Raw genomic sequence first — 13,343 nt, forward strand, 5'->3', positions numbered from 1 at the left:
ACCAAGGTGGCTTGCGGACGAGGCGCTAGAATTCTCCAAAGCTAATGATTTCGTGTTGATATCTCAAATGTAGCGCCTCGCCCGCAAGCGACCTCGGCGATTTAAGACAAAATCATTCTTTATCTATCTTGGTAAAGATATAAAGTCTCTTAATTATTGGGTTAACTTTTAAACATTTTTTATTATTTGTTCTATATCTTATAATCGCACTTTGTTTTTCAACTTCAATTTTTATCTTTGAGATTATTTTTTATAAAATCAAAAAACTTTTTAGTTCAAAATTAAAACAAAATTTGTAAAAATATGAAACGATGTAATTTATCTTAAAAAAACTTTTCCATTGGAAGAATGGAGGGAGTAGTAGTTGATAAATAAGTGGATTGACCTGCAATGCACTCCACACGCACCATCAAACACCAAGGTTAACATCACAGCGTGCAATTCTGTGCAGTTTTCATTCATTGTCAGTTAAAAACGAATCATTTTAAAATGGATATTCAAAAAGTTTTAGTCGCGGATGCTGTTGATAAAGCATGTGTAGATTTGTTAAAAGCTAATTCAATTCAAGTTGATTGCAAATATAAATTATCGAAAGAAGAATTAATTAAAGAAATTCAAGTAAGTTTTTATGATTTTTTTTTAAACTTTATTTATAAGTTAATTTTATTTCTTTTCTTATCAAAATTGTTTTTAAATCGAAGTAAAATTCCATTGTGAAATCGATCCGTGTTTTTAAGTCATTTTAAAATCAAATTGTATTTTTCGATTAAGCAATAGCAAATGTGTTTTGATCAATTTTATTTCATTTAGATTAATTTTAAATAATTTTGAAACATTGCTTTTTTTTTAGAATTACGATGGGTTAATCGTAAGATCTGATACGAAAGTTACTCAAGAAGTTATAAATGCGGGAAATAGGTTAAAGGTTGTAGGAAGAGCCGGTGCAGGAGTCGATAATATTGATATTCCGGCAGCTACAGCGAAAAATATCATCGTTTTAAAGTAAATATTTATTTTTTATTAGTTATCTTTAAGATATCTTTTATCCGCGCAACGATAGCAAAAACTTCTCAACGACTCACTTTTACCAAAAAAAAAAACACCTAATAAATAACCCTACATAGAATTGCTAAATTGGCCTTTTTCAATACAACTCCGTTATTTGGTAAGAATAAAAAACGAAAGCTATAGGAAATTTTCTGCTCTTTGTATCGGTGTTTAACAAAAATCGAATACGAGATTTTAAAATCATTTCTTTTGATAAAACCATGTCAAATCTTGCACATCGTCCGTGAACAACCTCGCCGCTTTGAGGCGAAATCGTTCCTATATATCTTGGTAATGATACAAAGTCCAAATATCTCTACTTTCAGTCCAGTTCTTCACTTTTCTCCACAATTTTCTTATTTTTGCAGTCTCTTCCTTGCCTCCTTCATCTCTTCCCAATTCCTCTGCCATTACCAGTGGTTTTTTAGTCAGAATAATTTTTGCCCAGTCTGTGTCTTTGCCTTCCAGACTCATATTCATTTCCATATTCGTTTCATCTCTTTCCAGTATCTATTTAGTATTCTCTTTTCAGTCTTTCGCGTCTTTAAAGTCTTTGATTAGCTATATTTTTTTAGTTATAGATGGCTTTGGAAAAAATTTATTTGTAGCATAAAACGTAGTATTCATGACACCATTACGTTTAGTACCTAGTTCAAAAAATTGGAATATATATAACACAGTTTAGCACAGTATGTAACAAGAACATAAATATTTTTTCTTGCAGTTCTCTATTCTTTGTTAAACCGGTGAGGAATTTTTAAATTTCTCCTAGACCAGTGGTGTCCATAACGTCGATCGCAAAGCAGTTTTGAGTCGATCGCCAAGAAAATCATGAATCTGAAATATCTATATCTGGGCCTCAGAAACTCAGAACAAAAAAAAGGAAGCTTACTTTACACCCTTCGGTCGATCTTGGCAAGACATTTATATAAAAAGTCGATTTTGATCAAAAATTAGTGGACACCACTGCTCTAAATCGATTAAACATCAAAATTGTTGATTTTCGAAAATTAACTCAATCATAACTCAAAAAATAAAAGCGATGGGGAAATATTTTTTATACATGAAACCTTAATAATGGACCATAAAGACTAGATCCATAAAAAGATTGGACCCAATTATAACCATTCTTTATTTAGTAGCTTTAAATCGACTAAACATCAACATTGTTGATTTTCGAAAATTAACTCAATCATAACTTATAAACTAAAAGCGATGGGGAAGTATTTTTTATACATGAAACCTTAGTAATGGACCATAAAGACTAGATCCATAAAAAGATTGAACCCAATTATTACCATTTTTTATTTATAAGCTCTAAATCGATTAAACATCAAAATTGTTGATTTTCGAAAATTAACTCAATCATAACTCAAAAACTAAATGCGATGGAGAATTATTTTTTATACATAAATCCTTAATAATGGACCATGAAGACTAGATCCATAAAAAGATTTAACCCAATTATTACCATTTTTTATTTATAAGATCTAAATCGATTAAACATCCAAATTGTTAATTTTGGAAAATTAATTCAATCATAACTCAAAAACTAAAAGCGGTGGATAAAAACTTTTTATTTTTATACATAAAACCTTAGTAATTGGCGATAAAGACTAGATCCATAACAAGATTGAACCCAATTATTACCATTTTTTATTTATAAGCTCTAAATCGATTAAACATCAAAATTGTTGATTTTCTAAAATTAACTCAATCAAAACTCATAAAATAAAAGCGATGGGGAAATACTTTTTATGGATAAAACCTTGGTAATGGACCATAAAGACTAGATCCATAAAAAGATTAAACCCAATTATTACCATTTTTTATTTATAAGCTCTAAATCGATTAAACATCAAAATTGTTGATTTTCTAAAATTAACTCAATCATAACTCATAAAATAAAAGCGATGGGGAAATATTTTTTATACATAAAACCTTAGTATTGGACCATAAAGACTAGATCCATAAAAAGATTTAACCCAATTATTACCATTTTTATATATAAGCTCTTTAATCGATTAAACATCAAAATTGTTGATTTTCGAAAATTAACTCAATCATAACTCATGAAATAAAAGCGATGGGGAAATATTTTTTATGGATAAAACCTTGGTAATGGACCATAAAGACTAGATCCATAAAAAGATTGAACCCAATTATTACCATTTTTTATTTATAAGCTCTAAATCGATTAAACATCAAAATTGTTGATTTTCGAAAATTAACTCAATCATAACTCATAAAATAAAAGCGATGGGGGAATATTTTTTATACATAAAACCTTGGTAATGGACCATAAAGACTAGATCCATAAAAAGATTGAACCCAATTATTACCATTTTTTATTTATAAGCTCTAAATCGATTAAACATCAAAATTGTTGATTTTCGAAAATTAACTCAATCATAAATCAAAAAATAAATGCGATGGAGAATTATTTTTTATACATAAATCCTTAATAATGGACCATAAAGACAAGATCCATAAAAAGATTGAACCCAATTATTACTATTTTTTATTTATAAGCTTTAAATCGATTCAACATAAAAATTGTTGATTTTCGAAAATTAACTCAATCATAACTTATAAACTAAAAGCGATGGGGAAATATTTTTTATACATAAAACCTTAGCAATGGACCATAAAGACTAGATCCATAAAAAGATTGAACCCAATTTTATTGTACACGGCTGCACAGAAGATATCAGCTTATAGATAGAAGTAGGTAGAAAAGCAAGAGTAAAAGTTTGTTGCTGAGAAGTTTGATCAGCAAATCACAAATTTTTTTCAAATCATATCAATGTCAAAATATGTATCTACAAGTAACCAAAACATATTGTGTTCCTATATCTCAGCCCTAATTTATCCATAACGAATAATCTTCATTAAACACATATTTCTTTAATGACTTTATTTATAATTATTTTTAGTACACCAGGTGGAAATGCAATAAGTGCATGCGAATTAACTTGTGCTCTCATCACAAATTTAGCCAGAAATGTATACCCAGCTTCTGAAAGTTTAAAAGCCGGAAAATGGGATAGAAAACTCTACACCGGACACGAATTATACGGAAAAACTTTGGCGATTATCGGCTTAGGAAGAATCGGGAAAGAAGTTGCGATCAGAATGCAATCATGGGGAATGAAAGTACTTAATCCTAAGCTTATACAAAAACTTTTTATAACCAATTTTAATCATTCTCATTTTTAGACAATAGGATTTGATCCTATCGTTTCCGCAGAAGACGCATCAAAATTTAACGTGCAGCACTTACCTTTAAAAGAAATTTGGCCCCAAGCGGATTATGTAACAGTTCATGTCCCATTAATTCCACAAACAAGAAGTAATAATTTCTTTATTAAATCCCCAATTTTTTCTAATTCCTTCAATCGTTGTTTTTTAGATATGATTAACAAACAAGTTTTCGATACCTGCAAAAAAGGAATGAGAGTTGTAAACGTAGCTCGAGGTGGAATAATCGACGAAAAAGATTTATTACAAGCTTTAAATGATGGGAGATGTGGAGGAGCTGCTTTGGATGTGTACGAACAAGAACCACCAACAGATCCTGTAACGTTACAAGTTATTAAACACCCTAAAGTCGTAGCTACACCCCATTTAGGAGCAAGCACCGGTGAGGCTCAAATTCGTGTTGCTGTTGAAGTTTCTGAGCAATTTATAGCTTTAACTGGTAAAAGTAAAGAATTTACAACAGTTCCAGGTGTTGTTAATCATGCTGTTATGAAAAATTTGAAAATTAATTAAGGAATAATAATCACTTTATATAACATGATTCAAATAAAGGTTTTTTAAATTAATATTTTAAATATTTTTACCCCACCTATTGGTGAAAAGATGAAATAATAATCTAACCTCACTTTTAAATCCATCAAAATTATTCTGATTACGATGAAAGATTAATTAAACAATAAGCTAAATATAACACATTATAAGGTGTTTATAATATCAATTACATGGTATTAATCTCCAAAATTATACAAAGCATTACTCACCATAAACAAAGATAGACACATTTCTAAATGTATCAAAAAGAGATAAAAGCCTTTGTTTGGTAATAATCATAAAACCATATCCTAGTGTAATTTCAACGTAAAAACTCCCATCAAATCGTTCTTCGTCACCTTTTTAGGCGTACAGCTGACGCTGCAAAGAATTGAAAAAAAACATGTTAAGAATTAGAGTTTAACGACCAAATGGAAGGTTTTTAACCTGATCATACCACCAGATTTTATTTATTTTTGTGGGATACAGTTAAAAAATGTTGGAACCAAGTGAAGCATCAACAAATACCCACCCTACGGATAGGAGCCCCCTTGTTGGAACAACATTTATGAAACGATTATCAAATATTTTTAGCAAAAATGAACCAAGACAAAGTGAAGGTTATGTTGAATTTGGTTCAATTACCGAACAATCAGAGCAGAGAACATTGGGGACCTTTGCAGGGGTTTTCAGTCCTGTTACATTATCTATGTTTTCTGCTTTAATATTTCTTCGTGTTGGTATGTATCTAATTATTTATTTAATTAAATAAATAATAAATTTTAATAATAGGGTACGTTGTTGGAAATGCTGGGTTATTAGTTACTTTACTCCAATTTGTTATCGCCTATGCAATTTTGGTGTTTACCGTTGCATCAATTTGTGCTATTTCAACTAATGGAGCGGTCGAAGGAGGTGGAGCGTATTGTATCCTTTTTTATTAAGAAATTAGACTTACATTTCTATTTTTTATTAATTTGGATTAAATTAATTAATTTTAATTGTAAAATTTTAATAATTAGGAGAATTTTGACATTTTTTTGAGGTTAGCTATCAGTGACTAACTTCTCATGATTCAATCAAAAACATTTTTTAATATTTATTTATTTTTCATACACTGGTACATAAAGTAAGGAATAAATTAGATTAAAATTCGGGGAATATTTCTTTAGAAAAATGCTCAGATATCTGTTATTTTTTTAACGCGCATTTTTTTAAGATAAAATTGATATGTATAGGTGTCCCAAAAGTAAGATACAACCCCTAAGTTGAAATTTTCAAGTGAGAATCCCTATTTTCTATTGCAATTATGGATTCTATGTAAAATTCGTACCAGAGATGATATGATATCTACATAAAGATATTTATCTACAACTATTGAATTATCTATTCGTTATACAATTGATTTTTGACGGGTAATGACACTCATTACCCATGACAGACAAAGTGTTGAATAATGAGGCCATTATTCCACACTTCTGACACTGCCTACTAATCAAAAAATAAAATATTAACAGAAATGACAGCTTTCTTATATTGAGGTTATGTCTGAAATGTCTATCAAGTTTATTTTTTTTTCGTTTTTTTGATTTTTTTTTCAAAATTAAATAGTTGTAGATAAAGTATAGTATTCAACTTGCGTATAATGGATGTTACCCACTCAGATTACAACACTCGCTCGCTTCGCTCGCTCGTGTTGCAACTTCTTCTTCGTGGGTAACAGCCGCCATTATACGCTTGTTGAATAATATACTATTAATACTGAAATGAAGCGTCATATTTGCACAAATTTGGTCAACACTGTTAAAACATTATATACAGGGGAAATGACGTGTACAATGCAAGACCACAAGTACCTTGACCAAAAATATGATAATATAACTCAACTTATCTATATACAAAATTGCTTAGTTTAGCCGCTAGAGGGCTTTAAAAATACAAAATTTTATTAAATAAGCCAAAAAATCCTCCATGGATTTTATTCATTTTTTTTGTATCAGCTATTTGTGGAATAAACTCTAATTTCGACAATTATAATAATAATATCTTTATTGTGTATAAACATATATTAGATTTTGTATAAAAAATATCAAAATCACATTAAATAAAATCTTTCTCAGTGAGAAATTCGGTCAAATACTCGAGTAGTAAGCTCTGCGCGTCAAAAAAGTATGCAATTTACTTTTAAATATGTGTAATGGCAATCCGGAAATCGCCGCTGGCAACTTATTAAACAATTTTACACCTGATGGTTTTACATCAGTTGATTTCTGAACCTTTGGTTGTTCTTGTGAATTGGGGGTTCCCCTTAACAAAGGCCAACATTCGAGATGTGGCGAAAAAATACCTAGATGAACAAGGGAAGCAGGTCAAGGTCTTCAAAAACAACAGTCAAGGTCCAGATTTCATCGATTCTTTTATCGCTAGAAACAACCTGTCCATCAGAAAATCCTGATGACGATTCGTGTAAAAATGTTTGGTCTAAACTCATAAAAGGCTAAGAAATCAAAGTTAACAAATTTTCTTACATATATTTAATATGGTTTGCCTTATAAAGATAAAATTTTGTGCAATGTTATCATGAGAAATCGGTTAAGATTACTTTTGAAAATATGCAAACATGGGATCAATGCTATACAGGTGTTCGCAAAGGTTATTTCCTTAAAACATTTTTTATTATGTTGTAAACCACTAAAATTTCATTTTAAAATTATTTTTATTCTTAGAAATTTTTGATTAAACGCATCGTTTTCGAATTATTCACAAAAAGATTTAAGTTCGTTTAAAAGAAATCTGTCAAATTACTCAACGTAGCATGAAATCTGGATTTTCTTCAGTACAATTATTCTTCAGTATTTCTCAAATTAATGGTTATCTGTAAAAAGTACTTTTATGGTATGGCAACAACCATACACAATTGTTGTTCATGTAGGACATGCCAAGACGTACCTTTGGATATTCTGAAATGTCTAAACTGTTGCTATCAACAGTGCTAGCAATACTATAATCTGCCACAAAATCCAAAATGTTTTCTTCTAATTGGGGTGTATGAACTGACCTCAGATTACCGTTATTTACATACTTTTGTCTTAAACTTCCTGTCTCACGTAAATGTCTTTCGATAGATTTAGAAATGTTAGGTTGGGTTGGGTTGGGTTGATGAAGATTAATGAAAACAATCCAAAATCGAGGTTGTATCTTTTTGCAAATATCTCGAAAACGATGCGTCTAATCAAAAGTTTCTAAGAATGAAAATAATTTTAAAATGAAATTCGCTTTTAGAATCAACTTGGAAAATTTAAGGGTTTATGACATAATCAAAAAGTTTTAAAGAAATAACCTTTTTGAACACCTGTATAGTAATATTGATCCCGTGGTTCGATATTTTCAATAGCGATCTTAAACGATTTCTTATGATAACATTACACTGTTTGTCAAATTTTAGTCTTTCTAACACAAACCATATTGAAAATGTTTGTAAATTTCTTAACTTTGAAGGCCCACGTCTTAAGAGAAACACCTGTATATGATACTATCAACTCTAGCCCCTTTGCCGCAAACAACCTCGGCATTTTGAGTATATATGAAGCTTTATTGTAGTGTTAATCAGGTTAGTGTCGTTATCATATCAACCACAGCGCCTCGGTCGCAAGCGATCTCGACGTTTTAAGCATACAGTGTATCCCCGGATAGGTGAAACGACTCTTATAAAAGGTCAAATTTTTTCGATATTAATTGTCATCTTTTGGGGTTTAGCCCTGCTTGATTACCGACTAATTTTGAACATCATTATCATCTTTATGTCGACATCATATCAACTCTAGCGCCTCAGCCGCAAGCAACCTCATCGTTTTGGATATATATGATCCTTTATTACTGTGCTGACGATCTTTATGTCGACATCATATCAACTTTAGCGCCTCGGCCGCAAGCGACCTCGGCGTTTTAAGTATATTTGATACTTTATTGTAGTGTTGCTCAGGTTTGTGTCGTTATCATATCAACTCTAGCGCCTGGCCCGCAAGCGACCTCGACGTTTTAAGTATATATGATACTTTATTGTAGTGTTGATCAGATTTGTGTCGTTATTATATCAACTCTAGTGCCTCCGCCGCAAGCGACCTCGGCGTTTTAAGTATATATGATGCTTTATTGTAGTGTTACTCAGGTTTGTGTTGTTATCATATCAACTCTAGCGCCTCAGCCGCAAGCAACCTCATCGTTTTGGATATATATGATCCTTTATTACAGTGCTGACGATCTTTATGTCGATATCATATCAACTCTATCTTTTTTGTAGTGTTGATCAGATTTGTGTCGTTATCATATTAACACTTGACATCATATCAACTCTAGCACCTCGGCCGCAAGCGACTTCGGCGTTTTAAATATATATGATGCTTTATTGTAGTGTTGCTCAGGTTTGTGTCGTTATCATATCAAATCTAGCGCCTCGTCCGCAAGCGACCTCGGCATTTTAAGTATATATGAAGCTTTATTGTAGTGTTAATCAGGTTAGTGTCGTTATTATATCAACTCCAGCGCCTCAGCCGCAAGCGACCTCGGCGTTTTGGATATATATGATGCTTGATTACAGTGCTGACCATCTTTATGTCGACATCATATCAACTCTAGCGACCTCGGCGTTTTAAGTATATATGATGCTTTATTGTAGTGTTGCTCAGGTTTGTGTCGTTATCATATCAACTCTACCGCCTCAGCCGCAAGCAACCTCATCGTTTTGGATATATATGATCCTTTATTACAGTGCTGACGATCTTTACGTCGATATCATATCAACTCTAGCTTTTTTGTAGTGTTGATCAAGTTTGTGTTGTTATTATATCAACACTAGCGGCTCGCCCGCAAGTGACCTCGGCGTTTTAAGTATTGTATATGATGCTTTATTGTAGTGTTGATCAGATTTGTGTCATTATGATATCAAATCTAGCGCCTCGGTCGCAAGCGACCTCAGCGTTTTGAATATATATGATACTCGGGTCTAGTATTTTTGATGTAGGACAATTAATTATAATTTAAATAAAAAATTAATTAAATGATGAATAGATTCAAAAATTATTTTTAATTTCTTTAATAATTAATTAGTTATGATTAGTCGAACTTTAGGACCGGAATTTGGCGGTTCAATAGGAACTTTATTTTTTCTTGCAAACCTCGTAAGTAGTGCATTATACATAACAGGTTGTGTGGAAGGATTAATGGAAAATTTTGGACCATCCGGTAAATATTGAAATTTATACCATTTTTTATAACTATTTTAAATTATTTTATAGGATATTTAATCAAAGGACTCATAAATGATGGCCGTTGGTGGCAATTTTTGTATTGCTCTGGTTTAAACACATTAAATTTAGTCGTTTGCTTAATTGGAGCAAGTATGTTCGCTAAAACTACAGTGTTTATATTAAGTATTGTTTGTACATGTTTGGGATTTACGATATTTAGTTTTTTATATCAAGGGCCAATGGAGGTAATAATGAATATCTTATTATCTCATAGACTTAAATCAAAAAATTTTTCACCATTTAGGTTTCACTTCCTGATTCAAACACAATAGTTGGAAATATAACCATGGGAAATTATACAGGATTACGTATAGCTACACTAAATGAAAACCTTTACTCATATTATGGCAAAGATTACACAGCTCATGGGGAGTTAGTTACGTTTGCGTCAGTTTTTGGTGTTTTATTCTCTGGAGTAACGGGAATCATGGCTGGAGCAAATATGAGTGGAGAATTGAAAAATCCAGGAAAATCAATACCAAGAGGAACTTTATCTGCTATTGCATTCACCTTTGCCATTTATTTAACACTTTCTTTATTAACTGCTTTTACTAGCAGTCGATTTTTATTACAAAATAATTACTTATTTATGACTGGTGTTAATATTGTACCAGCAATGGTCGCTTTAGGATTATTTACTGCTACTTGGTCTGCTTCTTTAAGTAATGTTATCGGGGGATCTAGAGTTATTGAAGCATTAGCTAAAGATAAAGTTTTTGGTAAATACATTTCGTATGCGCTTATTATTATGGATTAATTTTTTTTTCTTTTAGGATCATTTCTATCATTTATTCCAAAAGGTACTTGGCGCAACAATCCAATTTTAGCGGTTGTTTTATCCTGGCTTTTAGTCCAATTGGTTCTTTTGATAGGTTCCTTAAACATAATCGCCCAATTAAATTCGGTTCTATTCTTATTGAGTTATTTAGCAACAAATATGGCTTGTTTAGGTTTAGAATTATCGGGAGCTCCAAATTTCCGCCCATCCTTTAAGTATTTTACGTGGCACACAGCCTTTTTAGGACTAGTAGGGACCTTAATTATGATGTTTGTTATCTCGCCAATTTACGCAGCTTGTAGCATTTTGCTTTGTTTAATTTTAATAATTTTCCTCCATCTTTTTTCCCCAACTAAAGAAACACAATGGGGTTCAATTTCCCAAGCGTTAATCTTCCATCAAGTTCGTAAATATTTATTAATGTTAGATTCAAGAAAGAACCATGTTAAATTTTGGCGCCCTCAAGTATTATTGCTTATTAATAGCCCGAGAACGTCATGTCCTTTAATTGATTTTATAAATGATTTAAAAAAGGGTGGTTTATACGTTTTGGGACACGTTGTAACCGAAGATCCGAATACGAACGAACCGGATGCTGCATTAGAATTAACACCGCATTGGTTGAATTTGGTCGATCATTTAAAAGTGAAGGCTTTCGTTGAATTAACTGTTGCTCCAACTGTTCGGGAAGGATTGCAACATTTAATGAGATTATCTGGAATGGGAGCAATGAAACCGAATACTATTGTGCTTGGATTTTTAGATAAACATGTTTCAAACGATTTTTTAAGTAATGGCGATTCACCTTATCTCAGTACAAGTTTTACGCAAAATATTTTTCCTATTAAAACACAACATAATTTGGAATCTGTGGAATATGTTCAAATGATGAGTGATGTTTTGAGGATGAATAAAAATTTATGTGTTTGTAGGAATTTTTTTAAGCTTAACAAAGATAAAAGGTACTTATTTTTTTAACTTCATTATAAAATATTAATTTCAAAAAAATCCATCTCTTAAATATATTTTTTTTTATTTTAAGTTTCTCATAACTCATTTTCATCAAATATGTAATAAAATACTTTTTAAAGAACTTTTAGGAATGGTACTAAACAATACATTGATGTTTGGCCTGTTAACTTTATATTGCCAAATGAGAACGACGCTTTTGACACAACATCTTTATTTATGATGCAATTAGCTTGTATTGTTAACATGGTACCGATGTGGAGTCGTGCAAAATTGAGAGTTTGCGTTTGTGACGAAGTTCGTCAAAGCAATTTTAGTTTAACGAGTACCACTCAACCGAAATACGATCGTTTGCGGGCTTTATTAAAAATTTTACGCATTGAAGCTGAATTGTATCCGATTGGTGTGTGGAATGAAGTTATTGAATCTCAATCTAATGATGTCCCAGCTTATTTACACAAGTATTTCAAATAATCGAAATTTTAATTTTTAATTCTAATTTTTGCTATTTTTTAGTGTTAATAAAATGATTTTGGATCAATCTAAAAACACGGCGGTAACTTTCATTTACTTACCATCGACTCCAACGCACATCAATGATTCTTCTATGTATTTGGATATGTTGGAAGTGATTACAGAAAATTTGCCGCCAACAATCTTGGTGCATGGAGTTAGCACGGTGACGTCAACCACACTGTAACAAGTAACAACATTATTTGATTTTAAATGGATAATTAAGTGATATAATAGGGAAATTTACAAAAATATTTTAATAAAATTATTCTAATTCAAGTAATAATTGTGAAACAAATTTATATTAAGTAATTGCACTTTATCTATGAAAAAATATTCATCAAAACAAAGAAAATCAACAAGCAATCTTCTTTTTTGTAGCTTTTTTTATACAACTGTGATTAATAATATGTAATAGGTAATAATTATATTTTTTTTATTTATATTTAAGTAAGCACTTCCCAAGAGATGATATTTTTGTAATTTATAGGGAAATTGTATTAATTAATTAATAAAGTCCGTATTTTTAATTAAAAATTATTGATTCTATATTTTGTCGCGTTTGCACATTCTAGCTAGACATCGCTTATTCAGGATGAGAATTAAAAAAAGCGTGTTTCTGCAGTATCATCAACAATAGTAAGTTATCTGTTTCGTTTGCTCAATACAAGTGAAGAAATGCTACAACATAAAGTGCAAAATCTTGGAGAAGTACTGACTATCTGACAGAAAAAGGAAATGTCTGCGTCGTACGCTTCGTGAATTCATAGAATATGTTCCTGGCACATTTTCACATCAAACTTAACATAAACTCGGCTTTTCAATACTTAATTAATTTTTTTCTTAAATTATCAAAAAACAAAGTAGGGATATTTGCTGGACCTAATATTCCAAAATTAATGCCGAAGGAAATTTTACAGAATGTGTAACTCCCAATG

The 13,343-nt window shown here is 31.1% G+C and overlaps 2 protein-coding genes across 4 annotated transcripts; both read left to right on the forward strand.

The window, feature by feature from the left end:
* Window positions 1-350: 350 nt before the first annotated feature.
* On the forward strand, window positions 351-4,874 carry LOC111417491 (D-3-phosphoglycerate dehydrogenase). Its single transcript, XM_023049784.2, has 5 exons — window positions 351-618; window positions 851-1,002; window positions 3,984-4,203; window positions 4,267-4,399; window positions 4,460-4,874. Exons 1-5 carry the CDS (start codon window positions 490-492, stop codon window positions 4,819-4,821), a joined length of 996 nt encoding a protein of 331 aa, XP_022905552.2. The 5' UTR covers window positions 351-489; the 3' UTR covers window positions 4,822-4,874.
* Window positions 4,875-4,953: 79 nt separating this feature from the next.
* Window positions 4,954-12,942, forward strand: LOC111417490 (solute carrier family 12 member 9). Of its 3 annotated transcripts, XM_023049781.2 has the most exons (9): window positions 4,955-5,128; window positions 5,207-5,579; window positions 5,632-5,766; window positions 9,946-10,080; window positions 10,134-10,330; window positions 10,390-10,864; window positions 10,919-11,885; window positions 12,015-12,353; window positions 12,409-12,942. In XM_023049781.2, exons 2-9 carry the CDS (start codon window positions 5,336-5,338, stop codon window positions 12,590-12,592), a joined length of 2,676 nt encoding a protein of 891 aa, XP_022905549.1. In that variant the 5' UTR covers window positions 4,955-5,128; window positions 5,207-5,335; the 3' UTR covers window positions 12,593-12,942. The 3 variants fall into 3 exon arrangements, with proteins under 3 accessions (XP_022905550.1, XP_022905549.1, XP_022905548.1); XM_023049782.2 differs by having other exon boundaries at window positions 4,954-5,579; window positions 12,024-12,353; XM_023049780.2 differs by having other exon boundaries at window positions 4,955-5,579.
* Window positions 12,943-13,343: the final 401 nt, after the last annotated feature.

Source organism: Onthophagus taurus, chromosome 6 (genome assembly GCF_036711975.1).
Source record: "Onthophagus taurus isolate NC chromosome 6, IU_Otau_3.0, whole genome shotgun sequence".
Lineage (NCBI taxonomy): Eukaryota > Metazoa > Arthropoda > Insecta > Coleoptera > Scarabaeidae > Onthophagus > Onthophagus taurus.

Coding starts and splice junctions, on each gene's coding strand:
- LOC111417491 (XM_023049784.2), top strand. CDS start 490: ATGGATATTCAAAAAGTTTTAGTCGCGGATGCTGTTGATAAAGCATGT. Junction 619..850: donor AATTAATTAAAGAAATTCAA/GTAAGTTTTTAT, acceptor CTTTTTTTTTAG/AATTACGATGGGTTAATCGT. Junction 4,204..4,266: donor TGCAATCATGGGGAATGAAA/GTACTTAATCCT, acceptor TCTCATTTTTAG/ACAATAGGATTTGATCCTAT.
- LOC111417490 (XM_023049780.2), top strand. CDS start 5,336: ATGTTGGAACCAAGTGAAGCATCAACAAATACCCACCCTACGGATAGG. Junction 10,081..10,133: donor GGAAAATTTTGGACCATCCG/GTAAATATTGAA, acceptor ATTATTTTATAG/GATATTTAATCAAAGGACTC. Junction 12,354..12,408: donor GTCCCAGCTTATTTACACAA/GTATTTCAAATA, acceptor GCTATTTTTTAG/TGTTAATAAAATGATTTTGG.